At 37.9% G+C, this 23,097-nt stretch overlaps 1 protein-coding gene across 1 annotated transcript; it reads right to left on the bottom strand.

Annotated features, from left to right (window-relative positions):
- Positions 1–9,525: 9,525 nt before the first annotated feature.
- LOC107658127 (adseverin-like) lies at positions 9,526–22,666 on the bottom strand. Its single transcript, XM_016446580.1, has 17 exons — positions 22,558–22,666; positions 21,026–21,211; positions 17,449–17,603; positions 16,939–17,100; positions 16,042–16,191; positions 15,433–15,522; positions 15,050–15,182; positions 14,212–14,300; positions 13,687–13,902; positions 12,953–13,086; positions 12,767–12,857; positions 12,198–12,368; positions 11,949–12,123; positions 11,766–11,881; positions 11,588–11,665; positions 10,918–10,978; positions 9,526–10,026 (listed from the first exon to the last, which is right to left on the bottom strand). The coding sequence occupies exons 2-17, from the start codon at positions 21,204–21,206 to the stop codon at positions 9,866–9,868; spliced, it is 2,163 nt and encodes a 720-aa protein (XP_016302066.1). The 5' UTR covers positions 21,207–21,211; positions 22,558–22,666; the 3' UTR covers positions 9,526–9,865.
- Positions 22,667–23,097: the final 431 nt, after the last annotated feature.

Below are 23,097 nucleotides of genomic sequence, written 5' to 3' on the forward strand. Positions count from 1 at the left end.
TTTCTTCATTTGCATGTGTTGTGAGGATTTGCAGCGCTTTTCTTCATTTGCATGTGTTGTGAGGATTTGCAGCGCTTTTCTTCATTTGCATGTGTTGTGAGGATTTGCAGCGCTTTTCTTCATTTGCATGTGTTGTGAGGATTTGCAGCGCTTTTCTTCATTTGCATGTGTTGTGAGGATTTGCAGCGCTTTTCTTCATTTGCATGTGTTGTGAGGATTTGCAGCGCTTTTCTTCATTTGCATGTGTTGTGAGGATTTGCAGCGCGTGTGTTGTCAAACTGATGAAGATGTTTTCTTAATTTGCTGGTGTTTTTTTCAATTTGCATGTGTTTTCTTAAGTTGCAGCGCGTTGAGCTCTCTCGGCCACCGTAATAATGTGATGCAATTGTTAAAACAGTAGACATGAATAAATAAATCTAATAAACTTTGATAAATCAAGCACGTCCCATTTTTTTACGAAAGTCACGTTGCATGATTTTACTGATTTGCACGTGAAATTAGGGCTTATGGAGGAGCGAAAAAGCACCGCTTGAAAGGGAGCCGAATGGGGCGCAATAATCGTTTAATTAAAAACGAATTAATGATTATTTTATTTTCATAATCGTTGGAGGCCGAAATCGAAACTGTATTTCGATTAATTGCACAGCTATAATAAAGAATAGAAATGATGATTCCATCTAAAGAAACAAAGTAAACACATGTAATGATATCAGCATCTGTCCAAATATGCACAGTTTTGATTAAAAGCGCTAATTAACCATGTTCAGGGAAGCTTGCACGTGACTGTCTGCCTGAGTTTTGTCGACAGGCCGGCTGGCCTGAGGCTGTTCAGTGTTCAAAATGTAACTAAGGCGGCCGGTGTTCTGACGATTATGGGTTGTTCAGCGTGAGAAAATTGGCGCATTATTGATGTGCGCATGTGCAGTAAGCCCTGGTAGGACAATATGACGGGTAGGATGAAATGTCAGGTCTCTATGTTGGAAAAAACCTTGAAATCTAGTGTCTGTATGTTTATTTTTTTATAAACCCCCCCCCCGCCCCACACACTTTTGTTTTGCAGAAGATCTGGAGAAACCTGATTTGAGGTGAGATAAAGTAAAATAGTGAATGTTTTACGATATTGTTAATAGAAAGTATGTTGTTAGGATTTGAGTAATATATACTGTGCATTCTGTACATGTAGTTATTATAAGGGCTTTCTGAAGATACAATGCTGCTTGAAAGTTTGTGAACCCTTTAGAATTTTCTATATTTCTGCATAAATATGACCCAAAACATAATTTCAGATTTTCAAATCCTGAAAGTAGACAAAGAGAATCCAATCAATCAAAGGAGACAAAAATATATACTTTGTCATTCATTTATTGAGAAAAATGATCCGATGTTAAATATTTGTGAGTGGCAAAAGTATGTGAATCTTTGCTTTCAGTATCTGGTGTGACCACCTTTTGCAGCAATAACTGCAAGTAATGTTTCTTGTAACTGCTGATCAGTCCTGCACAACGGCTTGTAGGAATGTTGGCCCATTCCTCAGCAGGTGCGGACTTGGGCCATAAAGTGGCCCTGGACTTTTTGGCACAGAGCGGCCCACCAAACCCAGTCCGCAACACACCGCACCACACCATAAATGACTGGCATTCTTGTTGCATTATAATTTGTCTTTCCTGGTGTATATGGAAAATAGTAAATAATTTCAAATAATTTTTACGAGGGACAGTTTAATATCACAAAAGTTAAATACCTATATTATCAGTCCATATGACACAATGCTCTAGTATTGTCTAGAAGACTTGAATACTGCAGAATGCGGACTGTTTTTATGGTGCCTTTCTATTGGTCATATACAGTATTTGTCCTTTTGCAGGAGCTTGACATCTATCATTTTAAGGAATAGAGCTCCAATTGTGCAAAAGAGTATACAAATTATTTTGACGATCAAAAATACAGTAAACAGTACTGTGAAATATATACTGTTAACATTTAAAATAGCTGTCTTCTATGCGAATATATAGTAAAACATATTTGATTGCTGTGATCAAATTTTCAGCATCATTACTCCAATCTTCAGTGTCACATGATCCTTCAGTAATCATTCTAATGCTGATTTGCTGCTCAGTAAACATTTCTGATTATTATGAATGTTGAAAACTGTTGTGCTGCTTCATATTTTTGTGGAAAATGTGATACCATTCAGTCTTGGGTAAGATTAAAAAATATAAATTAATATTTTTCTTCAACAAGGTTGCATTAAATTGATTTAAGTGACAGTAAATATATTTATACTTATACTTATAGATATTACCGTATATTTCAAATAAATGCTGTTCTTTAACTGAGAACCATTATACCAATAATAAAAACCATTATTAGTAACTAGGGCTGGGTAAAAATATCAATATCTCGATTTTAATCGATTCTCATTTTTACGAAACGATATCGATTCTTAAAGGGGTCATATGATGCTGCTAAAAAGAACATTATTTTGTGTATTTGGTGTAATGAAATGTGTTTATGCGGTTTAAAGGGCGCTGTTTAATGTGGAGAGACAGATCGCTGTAGCGCCTCAGTTCAATAAAAGCGGCAGCGTCTCCTCCACATTAATACCAGTTTCAGCACAAAATAATCATGGCTAAACATCCGGAGGTAAGTTAAAAGAAAGAGTACAACTTCACAATCCGTATACTGTCTCATGTAATCGCTCAATCAGTGTTTCAGCCGCACAAAGACGTCAATATAACGGCTTGTAAACAATTCATGTAACATAACATTTACCTCAGAAAGCATATTTGGTGACCATAAACTCGATAGTCAGCCAGAAAAATAAACTATAAAGAGGAGCATTCTGCTAAATATATGCACTATGCATTATAATTTTTTACCGTTCTTTAATGTTTTATTTATGTTTGAATAAATCCATCCAAGTTTTTATGACAGCCACTATTTAAATGTGTATATTTAAAAAAAATAAAACTGAATTGCAACTTAATTATTATAAAAACTTAATTAAGTGCAATTTAAGCAGTTGTACAGCACAAATCAGTCAATTTTAACCTTCAATATTAGTTGGTTTAGCCCGTCTAATCATTAGTTAATCACCGTCATTGTGCTCACCTGTCTGCCTCTAATTATTCACCCCATATTAGTTCTTGTCTGTCTGAGCATTGGTGTCGGTTATTGTTAATGTTACCCCGAGTGTGTGTCTCACCTACCTGAACCTGCCTTGTTGTGTCTACAATAAATGTCATTATTGGAATCCTTGTCGTCCTCGTCGTCCTGCCTGCCTCCACACACCCGTTTCCGTGACACTGGCACGTGCAGAGGGGGGTGAGGGGGGTGCTTGAGCACCTGCCCCTTTTCCCCTTGATGCCCAAAGTGCCCTTTTGTCAAGGCATTTTTTTTTGTAATTAAACGCCATTTTGTGAAGGCCTGCCCAATCTAACTATTAGTAAAATTAATGAATAATAAGTCGTAAATAAAATTATGTATGCATGTAACATCACATTTACCTCAGAAAGCATATTTGGTGACCATAAACTCCATAGCCAGAAAAATAAACTGTAGAGAGGAGCATTTTGCTAAATATATGCACCATATAACATTCATTATCATTTTTTTACCATTCTTTAATGTTTTATTTATGTTTGAATAAATCCGTCCAAGTTTTTATGACAGCCACTATTTAAATGTGTATATTTAAAAAAACTAACTGAAGTAATTGTAACTTAATTATTATAAAAACTTCATTAAGTGCAATTTAAGCAGCTGTACAGCACAAATCAGTCAATTTTAACCTTCAATATTATAATGCAGTACCAACTCACTCTCATGTATATTTTACAGCATTAGTTGAGAGATTTTTTTTCCTTGAGAAAATTTGGCATGTACTGTAGTGTACCTGATATGTATCCACAATAATCGATATTGAATCGAATCGAATCGAATTGGTAATCGAATCTAATCGCAAGCTTGTGAATGAGAATCAAATCAAATTGTGAAATTTGTGTCAAAACCCAGCCCTATTAATAACTGATCAAAAATATTAATAACATAATAATTAGGCAGCAAATTAAGCAGCATTAAAATGATTTCTGAAGGGACACTGAAGACTGGAGTAATGAGAAAATTCAGTTTGATCACAGAAATAAATTACATTTTAAAATATCCTAAATAGAAAACCACTATTTTAAGTGTAATATTTCATAATATTATTGTTACTGTATTTTGATCGAATAAATTAAATCTTCTTTCAAGTAAATAAATAAATAAAAAGCCTTAATTATTTCAAACTTTTAACCACCAGTGTATATAAAATAATGCATGTGAATTAAAAAGCAAATTATATTTTTATTAGGCCTATAATATAAATCACTTTCATATGCACAGCACTCGAAAGCAAAAGTCTTCAGATTTACAATGTTTTAGAGTAAGATTGAGAATGATTTTTATAGATTTTTAACATTTTCTTAGACAAGTGAAATCACGGAAGAAAGCATATACAGAGATACATTAACTCTTATCTCATGTCTGCTGAAAACTGCTATGTTATGTACATTGTGACGAATAACGCAAATGGCATTAGAATCTAATAAATTTGAAAAGGCCAGTAGTAGTTTGCATTCCTGAAAATTAATGTGTGTCGTTTAACTTTTTTTTTTATCGTAACAGTTGGCAAATATTGCTGAATTGTCTCGTTATGTTTAGCTACTTACATCTTACCTCAGCTGCATTCAAGTCGCGCGCAGCACAGCTTCTGTTAACAGTAAATCCCGCCTTCTACACTTTGATTGGCTATTTCAAACATTTTGACATTGACGAGCGCTTTTGAGCCGCTGCACTGAGCACGCTAAATTAATTAAAAATGTTTAAATTAAAAGTGGGCCGTACGGCGCCATTCGTCTGTGCCGATGGAAGTATATACTACAATTCATTTTTTATATATATTTACGCAAAGAGCCGGCCCACATTGTACAGCGGCCTACCAGGAAAACTCCCGGTGCTCCAGATGGCCAGTCCGCCACTGTTCCTCAGTACAGAACCACTTCAACTCTGTGATGTAGGTGGGTTTCCTCCTATGAACTGCTTGTTTCAGGTCCTTCCACAAAATTTCAATTGGATTAAGATCTAGAATTTGACTTGGCCATTCCAAAACATTAACTTTGTTCTTCTTTAACCATTCTTTGGTAGAACGACTTGTGTGCTTGGGGTCGTTGTCTTGCTGCATGACCCACTTTCTCTTGAGATTCAGTTCTCGGACAGATGCCCTGACATTTTCCTTCAGAATTTGCTGGTATAATTCAGAATTCATTGTTCCATCAATGATGGCAAGCCATCCTGGATCAGATGCAGCAAAACAGGCCCAAACCATGATACTACCACCACCATGTTTCACAGATGGGATAAGGTTCTTATGCTGGAATGCAGCATTTTCTTTCTCCAAACATAACGCTGCTCATTTAAACCAAAATGTTCTATTTTGGTCTCGTCCATCCACAAAACATTACTCCAGTATTCCTCTGGCTTGTCCACATGATCTTTAGCAAACTGCAGATGGGCAGCAATGTTCTTTTTGGAGAGCAGTGGCTTTATTCTTGCGACTCTGCTATGGACACCATGGTTGTTCAGTGTTCTCCTGATGATGGGCTCATAAACATTAAAGTGGAAGTGAAGCAGTCAGTTAAGTTAACATTATTTAGTAAAGGGATTTCCACTTTGATTAAAAAATATATAACAAACATGATTAATGTAACCATTTTAAAGAAAAAAGGACAGGGCAAATTTTGTAAAGTAGGAATTGATAATTGACAATGTTCAGTTTAGCTTTTGCTTGTGTACCTCCTGAGGGTGATTGCAACATGGGATGATGTTGCATCAGGTCTAAGGTTTTGCCTTAAAGAAGTTACCTCTATCAACACCAAATCTTCTTCATGCAAACAGAAAAGAAAAATGTAATGTTCTACTGATAGAATTCTAGGCTGTAGGGAGTAGTCACAAATATAAACACCCCTTAGAAGTCAGGGGCATATTGAAATGTGGAAGTTAGTTCATTAAAAGGTCTTCAAAGCAAAGTCTCTGCAAGGCTACAGTGGTACTGACTGACAAGTCCTGAATATCAATCGTTACTATTAAAGTAATACATTTTGCAATTGTCATTGCATAGGTCTTAAAGATAGTACAAAACAAACCTGTTATTAAAATGCACAATACACAGTCTTGTAGACTAGGGAGAAGTCAGTATGTACAGACATTGGTCCCAAATCGTATTTGAGAAAACTTTGAATGGCAAACTACAGCTGTTGGGTGCCGCTGCGAATAAATTTGAGTGTGCATACGGTCATCATTTATGAATCATAACCCGCCAAATGGGCTAGTGATCTGATGTGCGTTACTCACCTTACTTCACTGGAGCTATAATAATCTATAATCTCTGAAAATATTGGCCTGACGCTTTACTATTGGGGGCTCTGGCAGCTAGCTATACTGTTGGCTAATCAAATCTACAACCGGCTTAGCTAACATTACATATTTAGATGGGAGAGCATGAGAGGAGAGAATAATTAAGTTCACTTGTCACTGAGTTTAAGATGTTAATGAACTAACTTCCACATTTCAATATGCCCCTGATTTCTAAGGGGTGATTTTATTTGTGACTACTCCCAACAGCCTCGAATTCTATCAGTAGAACATCACATTTTGTCTGAATGTGTTTGCAGGAAGAAGATTTGGTGTTGATAGAGGAGGCAACATCTTCAAGGCAAAACCTTAGACATGATGCAGCATCATCCAATGTTGCAATCACCCTCAGGAGGTACACAAGCAAAAGCTAAATTGCACATTGTCAATAATAAATTCCTATTTTACAAAATTTGCCCTGCATACATCAGGATCCACAACTATCTCGAGCATGGCCCGCATGCGAGAACAGTTGTGTGATCACAGGGACCTAGTGCTCCGGCACTCTGCCAGTTGGGGCTTCGGGTCAACTGGGAAAGGAGCAAGCGCTCCCTTGTGCAGAGAATCTCTTTTTTCCAGTATGGAGTTAGACTCGGTGAGTATGGTGGCGCGTCTCACCAGTGAGCGTGCCCAGTCCGTGCTGGACTGCCTGAGTTCCTTCAGAGGCAGGACTGTGGTACCACTGAAACACTTTCAGAGGCTCCTGGGGCATATGGCATCCACAGCCGCAGTCACGCCGCTCGGATTGCTCCATATGAGACCACTTCAGCACTGGCTACACTCCCGAGTCCCAAGGTGGGCATGGCACCGCGGTACAGATCATGTCACCATCACACCGACGTGTCGCCGCCTATTCAGCCCCTGGTCGGACCCTGCTTTTCTACGGGCCGGGGTGCCCTTAGGACAAGTGTCCCGGCATGTCGTTGTCACGACAGATGCCTCAAATACGGGCTGGGGTGCTAAGTGCAACGGGCAGGCAGCTTCGGGGTCCTGGACAGGACCTCAACTGCTTTGGCACATCAGCTGTCTGGAGTTGTTGGCAGTGCATCTAGCCTTGCGACAGTTCCGGGCATATCAACTGCCTCAAGTTGCTGGCAGTGCTACTAGCCTTGCGGCGGTGCCGGCCACTGCTGCAAGACAAGCATGTGTTGGTCTGCACAGACAACACTGCGGCGGTTTCGTACATCAACCGACAGGGAGGTCTACGATCACGTCGCATGTCACAGCTCGCCCGCCATGAACTCATGCTCCTCGTGACAGCCCCTCCCTGGCGCATCCTCCTAAGACAGGACCTGCTCCCTCAGGGGCTCGGCACCATTTGGCACCCGCGTCCAGACCGTTGGAACCTCCACGTGTGGCTCCTGGACGGGACGTGGCAGACTTAGCTGATCTGTCACCTGCGGTGGTTAACACGATCACTCAGGCTAGAGCTCACTCTATGAGGCAAGCCTATACTCTGAAATGGAGTCTGTTCACAAACTGGTGTTCTTCTCGCCAAGAAGACCCCTGAAGATGCACGATTGGAGTAGTGCTTTCTTTCCTGCAAGGAAGGTTGGAGCGTAGACTGTCAGCCTCCACCTTGAAAGTGTATGTGGCTGCTATCGCAGCACATCACGATGCAGTGGACGGCCGGTCCCTGGTCTCATAGCGTAGGCTGTCACCCTCCACCTTGAAAGTGTATGTGGCTGCCATCACAGCACATCACGATGCAGTGGATAGCTGGTCCCTGGGAAAGCACGATCTCATCGTCAGGTTCCTGAGGGGTGCCAGAAGGTTATATCCTCCTAGGCCACCCCTGGTGCCCTCCTGGGACCTCTCTATCATCCTGGCAGGACTTCAGAGGGGTCCCTTTGAGCCGCTGGATTCAGTCGAGCTTAAGTTCCTAAAAAAAAATTTTTAATAGAAGTAATATTGACAGAGAAATCTAGACATTTGTGACAGAAAAATGCATTAAAAAAATGTAATGGAGTTTGAATGGCACCCGGTGGCTGTTTGTGGTATAACGCCCTAAATAAAATCTCACAGGAACCTCGATTTTTTTATATTAACTTCAGATTTGGAACATAACTTATTTAGACATAAGGCTTTAATTTTATACCAATTTTAGAGTAAAACCTGTTATGTAAAATATTTATTCATAAATTACAACAATTTAAGTTTGGATAGTGCACCTGCATTCCTATTTTAAAAAATGTGGGATGACAGTTAAGGGGTTAAAGTCTAACTGAGGAGGAGTACAGCAGATAAATATATACAGGTGCATCTCAATAAATTAGAATGTCGTGGAAAAGTTCATTTATTTCAGTAATTCATTATTAATGTGTGTGTATTATTAACATTGTGCTGCTTAATATTTTTGTGGAAACCACAACAATTTTTTTTCATGGTTCTTTGATGAATTGCTTAAAATAAAAATAAAAAATGCTTAAAAGAACATCATTTATTAAAGTCCTTACTCCCATGTTTGATCAATTTAATGTGTCTTTGCTGAATGAAAGCATTAATTTCATCTTTTTTTTTAAAGTACTGACAGTTGTTCTGTGTGTTATTGTTATAAAAATGTAGAATTGGTGTGTTCAGAACTGTATAAAAATAGTAAATATACAGTAAGTTCACTTTCTTAAAATCCCAATTTATTAAAGTCCAACATAACATAATCATAGTACAAGCTGAAAATATATCAATGGTGTAAAAACAATAGTCATGAAGTTTGCCACACATTTTATAATGTTAACATGCTAAGAAGCCATAATGGCAGAAATAAATAGCCAAAAGACTTGACAAAATAACAAGGGTAACAGGGAAACCATACCTTATCCATCATTATGAGTGCTAATCAATTTGGTAGATTTCTTCTATTATGACTGCTGGTTCTGGTTGAACGCAGCTAAAGTTTAGCTGCTAAACACCCACAAAATCCATTTTACTGGACTAGGTTCAATAAAACTATGGATCTGTAATCTGTCACTGCAATCTGTCAGTTTTAACGATGGTAATTTTCCCTCATTAAAACAGTACTTTTGGTTATGATTAAAATGATCATGAGATGAAAAAGCAGTAGTACTAAATAAGCCGTTTTATTTTACATGAAGTGGGTTGCCTGATGAGGGCGGACGTGTTAAGATCAAATGACCAGCCAAATACTGCTTTATTTCAGAAACTCATCTATTATTTTACTCTTTTGCTTACTGAATAAATTATATATTTCTACAGTGGCATCTGTACCTAAAAACCTAGTTACATTCCAAGACCAGTCGCATAATGGCCAACATAAAAAAAAAGAAACAAAAATACAGAGTGGACCTTTAAGCATTTCACCAATCTTTAGATTATGTAAAACCTTGGAAAGTTGCAATTTATTGCACAGAAAGAAGAAGTGCTTATATAAAGAAAAGAATAGGAAACAGTTATGGGTTTAAAAGCGAGCTCGGATTCTCTCCAGAGGATCAGTGTCCCACATATTTGGGTCCCAAGCTTGGAACCAGCCTGTGAAGGTCGGGGGCTCGGCCCCCTGCTTTATGGTTGTGATGGGCAGCCCATGACGTCCAGAAGGATCAGAGTCCACATAGTCCTTAGCTACAGACAAAGAACATACTCAATTATAGAGTATACAGAATATAGAGTGCTATAGGAATGACATATTTTTGTAGGTCAACTTGTAAGTTAGCATCATCCTGTTTCCCGCTACAAATTTTTTTCCATTGGCTTTTGGATTATTGCAGAAAATAAGCTCTGTGATTAACAAAAGCTCTGTGATTCTTACACAGCTTTGCTCATCATGATAATCTTCACAAATGAACACAACTTTTATGAATTTTGAAGCCTAAATATAATCGCCACAAATAAAAAGCTAAAGTTAGGCTATAAACGAACTATGTCTTAAATGTAACTACCATTAAGCTTCTGACAACTCTTTTGATCTTAACTTAAAATCTATAACTTAGAAAGTCTCAGTTAGAATAGTTTGCATGAGTGTGAAAATAAGGAGACTACTGAGTAGAGAAGTTTATTTGTTGGGCATGATGAAGTTTAAGGTCCCTGACAACCTCTCTTGTCCCTTTTAGCCATTTGTTAGCAACCGCCTTTTTCAAGACAAGTAAAAGCTTTAAAAATCACGATTGGAGTATTACTGCCATAGAATAAAATGGAAAAATATCTTAAGCTTGTGTTAACCAAAATCCAGTTCCAAAAATTCAATGACCTCAGGACGACTGAACTGGAAGTTCAAAAATGCTAACTTTCAAGTTTTAGGACTCATTCCTGTAGAACTCAATTAACGGAACATTCTGTTACTATATTGAGTATGGTATATGACTGGAATTCTGTATTGACCAATCAGCATCCAGGAGTGGAAAATGTTTTATGATAGAGGATAATGTGAATGGTTCTAGTCAAGGTAAGGAAAGACAGAAAACTTAAAATTCAATGTTTTATCTTGAAAAAAATGATTTTGTAAACATGTCACACCTATTTTTGGTGACTCCCTTTTTTCAACTTCATTGGCTTCTTTACCAATCCAAAGGAAGATCTAGAAAGAGCAGCAGTTCTTCATCATTACAGGCTATTGACTATACATGTACTAGCTGATACAAACTATGTCCCAATTCAGAGGCTGCATCCGTCGAAGGCTGCTGTTCAAGACCGATCACTGGCACAACAAAAGCTGTCCCATTTCAAGACTCCTTCAATGATGGCCTCGAAATGCGCCCTTCGTTTCCCAGGACACAAACGATACAACAAATGGATCCTTCATGGCCCAGGCTATCCCAAGATTCATTGCGCGCCAGTGATGACAGGATTTTTTTGAGAGAAAATGCCAGATTACCCCGTTTTGTTCTCAGACAGTTGAATAAAAGTCCAGTACAAACGTTACTGCTGCTCATCAGCTACAGCAGTCCTCCGTAGGCTAGACTGCCCCATTTAACAATGCAACGGTTCAACCTTCACAGACTTTAAAGATGTGGCCTTCGAAGTCTGTGTCCTTCTAAGAATGCATCCCCTGAATTGGGACATAGCTACAGTCTATATTTATTTAGATATTTCCATTACGATTAGAAGTTTGCTGAGACCCCCTGGTTGAGAACCACTGGTCTGAACTACATTCATGTGGACTACTGTACATCCTGCATCAACTCACCTGATCCCAGGTGTCAAGCAACATGACATCATCAGTAGCCAAGTCTGACTGAGTGAAGTCTCCAGGAACTTCCTCAACCTGAGAAAACGAACCAAGACATTCGATCCACGACATCAACATATTTACAAAACGCAGCTGTCCTCCAGCCTGCCTGTGTGTTTCTGTGACTCTCACTTACCACTAGCCGGCCTGTCTTATTGGAGCAGCCGAACAGACGTGGTGGTTTGACCATCTTTTGTAGAGTTGGAGATGTCTGGTACTCCTTCTTCCCGCCCAGAGCCGACCAGAATCCAGCTGAAGAGAGAGTTATGTAAGAAAGGAGTTCATATAATATATGATAAAAAACATGGCAGACTCTCACCTGGTTCTTTACCCTCTACCACATCAGTGGATTGTCTTCCCAGCACACTTACAACATACTTCGCTGCGACCATTTCTTCCTCGCTGGCACCTGCGCCTTTCCACACAAACACACAATCTGGCGACTTCAGCACAAATACGTCATTGGTGTTTAAGTTGGAAGCAGATGGTTCAACCTATAATGGAAGTTATAGGTGCTCAATGAGAAACATTACACTATATGTATGAGAGTATTCAGAGTGTGACTGACCTCGACAGCGCGTGTGGCTCTAGAAGAGCTCTGTCGGATGTGGAAGAGGCGCATACTGCCTGTCTTGGTCTGGCCGTCTTTGCGGGAAGTGCCTCCACTATGGATGATCATAGGTTTGCCCTTGAACAGACTCATCAGATGCGGGGGTTCTTGACCCTGTGTTACTCGCACCTGAGCAATTTATTGAGATGGATAAAATCATTTTAGCATATTTTTTAATGGTGGTACATGTGACTACAACTGATAAAAGTCACAACAGACAAACTAGGTTAATTTAATGGCTCTTCTGATCAAGATCACACCCTGGTGGTTACCATCAAAAATACAGCTAATTTCTTGGCTTTCTTGGATTTTATAGGCTTGCCCAACCCAAGTGGCATGTGAACACGTAATAATTCTTGGGAAATCATAAAGAATTGTACAAGTTGGTTCATGCAAAATCGTACAACCCAAACCCAAACCTGTACCCTATACATTTGTCAGTAAACAGCATACTAACCTTGTTAGCCAAAAACATTATTGTATTGTTTTCAAAATGCTGTTTTCTTCCACAAACTGATTAGTCTCACCTGAACTGGAGCTCCTCCCATGGAGTCATCCAGCTGGACCGTAAGGAAGGCAGAAGCTGCCAGCTCATCCTGAGTGCTCTTCAGCCCCTGCCTGTCACACATCACATGTATGCAATAAAATGACACTTTGTTCATATGAAACACACAAAATATACTATAAAGCCCTATAAACACATATGGACTGACCAGGTGTAGATGATATGCTGCTCCCTACTTCCCTGTTTATAACTGTAGAGGATCAGGTAACAGTCTCCCCCAAAGAACTGACCATAGGTAGAGGGATCCACTGGGACACGGTCCCCTCCCTCCACACGCCAGATCTGACTCAGACAAACATGAGTGTTGATTAAAGAACATTTCCTATACGTATAAGCAGGGCACAACTTTAATCCTCAATCCTTTAAACACCAAATGCAAGAAAGCATTGGATTTGCTATTTGCAAGGAACTGCAATGTAATATATGGTTTAAATCCAGTTGAAAAATTATATTTGGACCCTCACTGATGTAAGTGACATGGAAAGATTTCTAATCCCATTCTAATTCTTTTTAAATACCATTCTCATAAGGAAAAAAATATTATATTTAGGCTGGGTGGCCACTTTATTTGCTGGAATTAGTTTAGATTTTGAATTATAGTAGAGCTTTTTTAATGTTTATCAACTCAAAATCAAAAGTTTGGGGTCCTCAAGATGTTTTTTAAAAAAGATCAAAACTACAGTAAAAAAAAAACTACTTGATCAAAATTACAAGTTAAATTTTGTCAGGATTCTCTGATAAACAGAAAGCTCAAACAAACGTATTTGACATAGAAATATTTTGTAACATTAAAAAAACTTACCAACCCCAAACTTTTGAATGGTAGTGTATCTACCTGTCACTGTGAAAGAGTTTAATTTTGATGACCAAAATTAAATTTACCTGGACTTTTCCAGAACCATCATCAACCATGTTGTGCTGGGCTGCCATGGCCTTGTTGTTATGGAGGCTGGAGGCATCGAAAGGAATCTGCTCCACATGGGCTATTTTGCCTATGGTGTAGGCCTTGGTAGGACCAGTGGTTTGGTCCTTGTCCTTCCAGTTAGAGAAGAACTGCTTGAACAGGGTGGTCTCGCCCCCTGCAGGAAGCACCTGGATCTACAGCGTCAAGTATTAAAGGTACAGCGTCAGTAAACGGGTCATTAGTTCTTCATATATGCAAACCCTGAAGAATGTAGTAAACATATCTTCAGTCATATTTTATGTAAGATTATATATGAAATCAGTACGTCTAAATAAATAAATATTTTTGTAATCGTTTACATTGTTTCTAAATGCAGATTTCTACAAACCAGAATATTTAAATGGTAAAAACTCAATAACAAAAATAAAATGATAAATACGTAATGGGTCCATTTCTTTGATTGTAAATATTATGTGTGTTTAAAATCTTCATTGTGTATGTACCTGTGTTTTACTAGAGTAGTTCTTCTCTTTGATGAACTGCTCTGCTGCTTTCATAGCCGCTTTGCGCTCAGATGTGTTAGCATTTGGTCCTGTTGGCAAAGGGAAGAGGCATATGTTTAATGAAGCTCTTTCCTTTTTATGAAAAATATGTGGCACATTTAAACAAAGGGCCCCTAGTGATCTGTGTTGCATGTCAGAATTATGGAAAAATATGGTATCAGTCTGACATCTCTATAATAAGATATGAGAGCTATAAGAACTGATATAGGGCAGATTCAATGTCTAAACAGATACAATTGGCTGTTGAATAACATTGTTTAAAATATTGTCATCATTTACTCAACCTCATGTTGTTTCAAACCTGCATGCATTATTTCTTTTGTGGAACAAAAAATAAGATATTTTGGTAACCAAACTGTTTTGGGTCCCATTGACTTCCAAAGTATTTTTGTCCATGCTGTGGAAGTCAATGGGACCAGAAACATTCTTTGGTTTGGTTATCAACATTCTTCAAAACTTTTTTGTGTGTGTGTGTGTTCCAGAAAAAAAGAAAGTAAGTCATAAATGTTTGGAACGCCATGAGGGTGAGTAAATGATGACACTATTTTAATTTTTGAGCAGTCTATCCCTTTAATAGCCTGCATAGTCTTGATGACATCAGCCAAAAAGTAAAGTTGTTTTGAGTGGAGTAAGTTAATAGATTTTTATGAGTTCTTTGGAATAACGTGCACCAATGAACTATGCACAATAAGAGCATCAATGTGTGTTAGGAAAGAAAATAGGATTCGTTTTTTTATGTTGGTTTTAAAGTTAACAACTCATGCACATTGAGACACACCTTTCCAAACAAATACATTCTTATCAACTCCATTGTCCAGGATATAGCACTCATCTAGGGAGAGCATCTCCTGCTTGAACGGGCTAGTCTGGGCCACAACAGATGTTTTCATGGAGCCAGAGGCATCTGAAATCTACAATAACAATGATAAACCACCGGACAGCAATCAGGCATGAATTAAAGAGAGATAAATAAAGGTGATGAAAGCTTAAGAAAAAAAGATAATGAGAAACACAAGGTTTTGTCCTTGTGTGAATGATGTAGACAGTAGTTTAGGCTTTACAGCTGTCAGCTGTAATTGTACAACAGTCTACATAAATAATTAAGATGGTAAATACTCAGAACTGAGTTAAAATATAAGTAGAGATAATAGTCTTTATTACCATGTACAATGCTGCCTTCTTCTTGTTGGAGGTTTCCACTTCCTCATTGTCTGGAGTTGCTGGGGTGATGCTGGATTTGGGCCCAAGAACCTGCGAAAGGAAATACAGGATTAAAACCTATATGGGAACAGCAGGGCTTTATTTCCAACAACACGTATCTAATGCCAAGTGGACTGAATATTGAACCCTATGCTGAATGACCTGATAGCAGACTGAATATTTGGCACGCAAACTCATCCTCTCTCATTAAACGCATGATGGATGCTTTCTCATTAACACAACACACAAGCCAGAGCCAGTTCACAAACAAGCAAGCCATTGTGCTAAGTTTTACATCAAGCCTGGTTGATGGTGTCCAGACCCTAATGTGTGGTTATTCAGCATCCATGAAAATGTACCTTTGTGTCATTTTTTAAAAACAGGCATATCTTGTTTAGTGCCAGATTTGATTTAACATTTTGCGCTTAACCAGCAAACATAGAGAAATAAATTGTAAGTGATTTTGCTGTGGATATCTACCCATATTGTTCATATTGTTGAGTAGATGAACAAGATGGTGATTGAGCGGAAATTTTTACAGGAAAAGTCAAGCTTAAATCTTTCGCTCACTTTTGTAAGAGCATCTGGTTCAGCCCCATCCTCCACCATGATCAGCTTGGCCCTGCCGTTCCTCTCATTGTCCCGGATATCAATGGCCAACTGGGAGGCCTTTAGACGTTCAAAACGATTGCAGTCACTGCCGCACCACTGATAAATTTCCTAACGGAAAATGGGAAAAGTGTCTTCAAAATGAATCAAATGTACACTACCATTCAAAAGTTTGGCATCAGTAAGATTTTATTTTGAAGAAAAAAAAGAAAGTAATCATTTTATTCAGCAAGGATGCATTACATTGAATTAAAATTGTAAAAATGTACATTAAATATGCTTATAATGTTACAAATATTGAATGCTACTTCTTTTGAACTTTCTTATAATGCTTATGTTACAAATATTGAATGCTACTTCTTTTGAACTTTCTTTTCATTATAGAATCTTTTAAAAAAACACTTATTTTCACAAAAATATTAAGCAGCACAACTGTTTTCAACATTGATAATAAGAAATGTGTCTTAAGAAGCCAATCAGAATATTAGAATCATTTCTGAAGGATCATGTGACACTAAAGACTGAAGTAATCGCTACTGAAAATTCAGCTTGCCATCACAGAAATAAATTACACTTTAAAATATATTGAAATAGAAAAAAGTTATCTTCAATTGTAATAGTAGTGAAATCTTATTACAATTTAAAATAACTATTTTCAGTGAGCAAAAGAGTTCTTTCAAAAACATTAAATCATACTGACTCCCAACTTCTGAACTGTAGTGTATATTAAAAAAAATTATAGTAAAATATTTTAGTATATTTTAAATATTCAAATGTGTTCTATTGGCAGCTCTAGTTGTTATAGGAAAGTATAAAAAATAAAACAAAATGATTTCCAGTCTGGTCAGTTATCAATACCTTCCCCAAGTCTACGATAAAGCAGTCTCCTTTGTTGAAGCTGCTCCAGGACATCTCCACCTCAGTGGCTCTGATGGCCCTCCTGCCCTTGATGTGCAGCAGACGCTTCACATCCACGTCATTGGTCAACACGTGATGGAAGCCAGACGCAACCCCACCTTGCTGAGGAGTCAGGAAAGACAGTTGACTCATTCCATTACATAAAATTATACTGGGATAATTGCCAAAATAAAAAGTAAAAAACAAGCAAATAACTAAGTGCAAACCACTCAGCAGAGTGCTTCTCAAAGAGCCATGCAAACTTACTGAGCTAAGCAAATTGCTGAATATAATGGAAAGAATGTGCCATGACTAAACAGTAATGGATGTTTTAGAGCCATAATTGATTCTACCCTGGTGCTTCTACAAAGTAAACCCAGCAGGAAGACTACTTTTGCATTCTCACTGCAAGATAATGATAAACTCTACTTCTAAGAAGGGTCATTTTCATTAAAGCAAAGGTGAGTTTACCTTATATTTGATGCCAGACTTGAAGTAGCCCAGGAAGGTGAGCGACTCGTTGTTTTGGACCTCACGGAATTGAACCGGACCACCACCGAGAAAGTCATCCAGCTGTGTGGCGAAGATAGCTGCAGCTCCACTTTCATCTTGAGAACACTCATTCCCTGAAGAGGAGGGAAATAATCACAGGAAAATTTGTTAAAAGGCTTGCTTGTTTGTGCTATCTTATTAATATCTTTTCAAAAATAAATTAAAAATGCAATTCACACATCTGATAATGTATGATAAGCATGTTTTGTCTGTATTAATTTTTTAATATTTTTTGATGAATATATGATCAATTGCCATGATGAATAAAAATGCTTGAAAAGAAAACCTTAAAGCCCCTGTAAAGTCAATATTAAGCATGTGTTCTGAGTTTGTCACACCACAGAAAAATGTATTATTAACCACTCGGCCAAATTTGAATGATAAAAAATCCGCTAAGTACATAAAATAAGTTATCAAAATCGCTAAAAAAAATGGGCGGTATCCTCTGCTCTCAAACGTTGGGGACGTTTCCGCTGTCTGCGCTGAAACCACGCCCACTCGAGGGAAAGCTGCTTTGATTGGTCTGATGGCCCAGTCTGTTGTGATTGGTCTACTGCGTACAACGTGTGTCAGAAACGATACGCCCATTGCCATAGTTCCGTATTTTGAACGCTCTATAGAAAATATAAACATCTATTATTTATCATACTTGTGATTCAGTCAAGTAATGGCATAATAGGGGCCTCTTAAAGTGCCCCTATTATGCCATTTCCAATATTGCCTTTCATGCAGTGTGTAATGTAGCTGTATGTGAATGTAAACGATCAGCAAAGTTGTAAAGCCGAAAGTGCACGATAAATAAAGTTATTGTCTCCCAAAATAAAGAATCAACTCTCTAGCCTAAATGAGTCGTTAGTAATTCGAATCTCACTTCATATTTGCATTTGGTAACACATTTGCATAATTCCCGCCTATATTCTACATTGGCTGGCAGCAAACAACTTGACCCCGCCTACAAACATGGAATTTTACTGACGGCTGCTTCTCTAATCTCGGGGAGTTAAAAAAAAATCAATGCGGGAGTTCAACACGGGATTCACTAAACGCTTGATCTTGAAAGATGGTTCAGTACCCTGCTTATTTGGACCAGTTGGCTCCACTGAATCACAAGTATGATAAATAATAGATGTTTATATTTATCTATCGAGCGTTCAAAATACGAAACTATGGCAATGGGCGTATCGTTTCCGATACCCACTGTACGCAGTAGACCAATCACAACAGACTGGGCCATCAGACCAATCAGAGCAGAGTAGGCTCACGGAAAGGAGGGTTTTAGAGAAACTGAATCTTAGAAATGCTTAGAATCACTGGAATATGAGGTGATATTAAATGCATATTTTGAGAAAACGAAAGCGTTTTTTGACCTTGCATGCATGTAATCCTATTGTAGGAGACTCCCAAAACAATATTAGGAACCTTAAAAATGGCATAATAGGGGCACTTTAACTGTCAAATATCGCTACATCCTGAATGGATGCTCCTAGCAGCTTAATTGGATTTACAAAGCCATACATGTTTGAGCCTCCAGAGCCAGAATTCAATTCAGAGGACCGGCTAGCCGAGAATCAACCTCGCCGCCATGCTCGGTGGCTCCGGTGCGTCATTGACAGTTATTATAGTGTTAGGGGAGGGGCCATGATCGGTGGCTCCAGTGCGTCATCGAGCCACCGTTTTAGCCCCGCCCAAAAAATACTGAACACAGAATTGGTGAAAAACTGTTTAACGGTCTAACTCCAATATTCAGTACTACAGAATTCACAGTCTTTGTAATGTGTTTCAGCAATATATTTGTAACATTTATAATGCGTTTAGAAACAATTCTAAGAATTGACTTTACAGGGACTTCAAGTAGTTTGTAATATAATATGTAATAATGTAATATAAAAATATATTAACAAAACTGCTTCTACGATGTGTAGACATTCATGTATTCAATGTTTAAGGAAAATTATATATATTTTTTTTCATTAAATTTATATATTTCTCAAAAATCTAAATTAACTTTCACTTCTTTTAAAATATTTTCACACTTCTTTATCATGGACACTCTCATACAACTTTCACACAAAAGCAACATACAAAAAAACTGTGAAAACATGTTTAAGGTTAGATGCTTATGTTAGTGAAAGAAAAAACCTATAGCTTACAGGAACACTCAAACTAACTTCACTTGCCAAGCAGCACTAGCAGTGGATCTGTCTTTAGCAAAATAAGAACCAAATAAAAACCCCAAAGAAGCCACATGGAGCACATTATGAGATTTTCCACTCTGTGTCCTCAAATAAACCTTTTCTTCTCACATTACAGCTCCATTCAAATGTCTAAGAACTATTATGGTTTGGAGCATGTCCGAGAGCAAAACAAGTACGTTTAAATCACTGTCTGGGTGGAACAAAAACAGCATCTCACTGATCAGTCTCTGGAATTAAACAAGAGACAACATAAACCTACTTGGGCTGAGAGCCAACGTTTGATGCATTGCCACAAAAACAAGTGAAGGCACACTGTAGTCTGTGGAGTTGACTAAATACCCTTTAAGTGACTACCCTTCTAAGGTATGCCATCTGTACATGATCAAAGTGCAATTTCAGAATTCTTTATATGTCTGTGAGCTAATGGTGGAAGCTCATGAGAATTCACAGCATTCATAAAAAAGTAGACAAAAAGTCCCCAAACTGCCTACTATTTCCAGCAAGATTCTGAAGTGTGCATCTGATGGACACATTAGGCCACGGCAGAGGATTTGTGAATGTCAGTTATGCAAAACTGATGCTGTGTCAACTGCAGGTCGGTCACATGACAATGGCAACATGGTGAATGTAGTATGGATTAGTACACAAATTCATACTATATAGAACATACTTTTTAACGGTTCAAAAGAAGTACTTACTCAGAGTATGTGATTTCGAACGCAGCCAGTTACTTGTTTTGTTCCTTAATGAATCAGTGTTTTTGAATGAATCAGTTGAATGAATGACTAAATGACCCATTCATAAAGACAGACATTTGCCACATCTATTGGTGCACATGTACCAGTAAATTTCTGGAGAAATTTGGTCGAAAAAAAAGGTCTAATGTCTACCATCAATAGTGTAGTGATGTACACTACCAAGCAACTTTCTGTTGGTCAGTGCAGAAAATTCAGGTGACCAACTTCTGGTCAAATATGCATGGGGAAATCTTTTGCCTCATATAAAATTGCCACTCTGATAGAAAATACAAAAAAAAGCATTTCTTTGTAATGGCCCATTACATAACATACATTTCTCAAGAGCTAAACAAAACATCCTAGCACTCTCTTATAGGAAAAGCAGCATTAAAAATGAAATGACATGAAACTGAAAAAGACAGACAGGCCATATCCTTCCTCATCTAAATAAAGCACATTAAAAACGTATGTGGTTTATTATGTGTTAAAAGATATATTCATATTATTGTACATCTATAACTAAAATGCTTCTATTCTATTCAGACCACCAGGTGTGTCTCTTACCCATCCACATGTGTATATAGTACGAGGGTGCGGTGGTGGTGTACAGCAGGAGGTAGGCGTCACCCGTATAGAAGTTGCCATAGAGATTCTTAGGCACTGGCTTCAGGTCCATGTTCTCAATGCGCCATATCTGCAGACCAGGAGCTTTCCCTGCAGTCTCAAACTCCTTATGGGACACCATAGTGACTGAAGGAGATGCAGAAGATAAAAGGTTCCAAATAAAATTAAGATAAAAGGTGTCTTTTCAGGGCATTACGTCAATAATGGGAAATAAGAAGCATCTGTTCCTCTGAGAATGCTCTTGGTAATTGCTTGAGAACTCTATGAAGTCTGAATCTTCTGACGTCTGTGATTCTGGAATCACTGACTCCCATAAAACATACATTCTGGCACAGCATGGGGACTATCTGCACCATTTACTCGCATGCAAAAACTCAGATGCAAATGTAATGCACCATACATTACACCTCTGTGCCTGTGTGACAGGATAGATAAGACTGAGCCATTGAAAAGAGGATCTTAGTCGTCATAGGAAGGATAAGGAAGAGAAACACATGGTCAAAGTGATAAACGTGGCTTACATGCTACCTAAACTGAACTAACTGAAGAGTCAACATTAGTATCGCTCAGAAACTAATCTAAACATTTAACAAGGTGTTATGCTTTTCATATAGTAATCAATAAAGGATAGATTCTGCATTCTTCAGTCATGTTAATGTTAAGCCGTTTTTATGCTTGTATACAAAATAATAAGCCTCCATGCCATTGGCCTATCTACAGCAAACACTTATGTTTTTTTTTTTATTTGTTGTTGTTTTCCATTTGAAATATTATACATATAGGACATGGCTTTGAAGCACAGAAACCACAATCCATGCAAATGTATTTCCTGCAGCAGATGTAAATGGCTCTCTGAGTAACTTAATTAGACCATGTCATTATATTATTAGTTCGACCTGTTTCAGTTATCAAATTAATGCAGTGGTGTAATGCAGTGGTTTAAGTCTCTTATTCTCACCAAGGGTGCATTTATTTGATCAAAATACAGTAAAAAGTATATATATAGTCAATTATATTATATTATATTGTTGCTATAACCAAAAACGACCAAATGCAACTTCACAGATGCATATGCATAAGTGTAGCAATGACATGCATTTCAGATTTTGCATAACTACAAATCCTGCAAAGATTTTTTATGTCCTTCCTTCACTGCTGTACTTTACTGTATTCAAAGCCTGTCAGTTTTCGGAGCATAAATGAATCACTGTACTACTTTAGTACGGACATCAAAGTTGGACTTTGTCTTATGAAGGTGGAAACGTGGCATGCATTAAAGAACGTTCCCATCTGGATAACAAATATTTTGCAAACAGGGCGTTACTATGTGAGCGCAGAGTTAACATTTATATGCTATCATATATTGTTACTTGAGGACAGTAAAGAACACTCCATTCGTTTAGTTTTCATTATGCAGCCAGTGAATTTAAAGAGCGATATGACGTAAAAACAGAATATTGAAAACAACTTACGAGATTGTGGCAGATGCAGAAATCTGTCAGTGCACGACAAAAAGCGATGTGTTCGCAGATAAAGTGTAGTATTTCTTTACCGAATCCGCGATTTAACTGGAGGGAGTGTCTGTAAAACAGGGGCGTGTATGAACACACGGTGATCTTTCAACACAGTTGTGTCTCAAAACCTGATGTCAGCCGACTATCTATACAACATTTTTGGGCATTAGACTCATGATGAATGCGTATATGATGACAATAAACAAATAAATACAAATAAACCAAAATTAAATAAATCAATAAACAAACAAACAAACAGCACACTAGGTTTTGATATAGCCTTTGCATCTTTGGATTAATATGTGATTCTAAAAGCTTATGTTTTGTGAGATCCCAATGACATAAAGTGTAACTGTAGTTTTATTGTAGTATTATTCAACACTGCCATTTACTAAAACAGCTTTTTTCCCCATTTGCAACAAACCTAAATTATATGCAATATGAACTGTTTTATGTCAGCCAAAGGTTTCTCAGTATGTTCAATAAGGTAACAACATA

Source organism: Sinocyclocheilus anshuiensis, unplaced genomic scaffold (genome assembly GCF_001515605.1).
Source record: "Sinocyclocheilus anshuiensis isolate Anshui unplaced genomic scaffold, SAMN03320099.WGS_v1.1 scaffold141, whole genome shotgun sequence".
NCBI lineage: Eukaryota > Metazoa > Chordata > Actinopteri > Cypriniformes > Cyprinidae > Sinocyclocheilus > Sinocyclocheilus anshuiensis.

Coding starts and splice junctions, on each gene's coding strand:
- LOC107658127 (XM_016446580.1), bottom strand. CDS start 21,206: ATGGTGTCCCATAAGGAGTTTGAGACTGCAGGGAAAGCTCCTGGTCTG. Junction 17,101..17,448: donor AGTCTGGCATCAAATATAAG/GTAAACTCACCT, acceptor CTGACTCCTCAG/CAAGGTGGGGTTGCGTCTGG. Junction 11,882..11,948: donor GGTAGAGGGTAAAGAACCAG/GTGAGAGTCTGC, acceptor CTCTCTCTTCAG/CTGGATTCTGGTCGGCTCTG.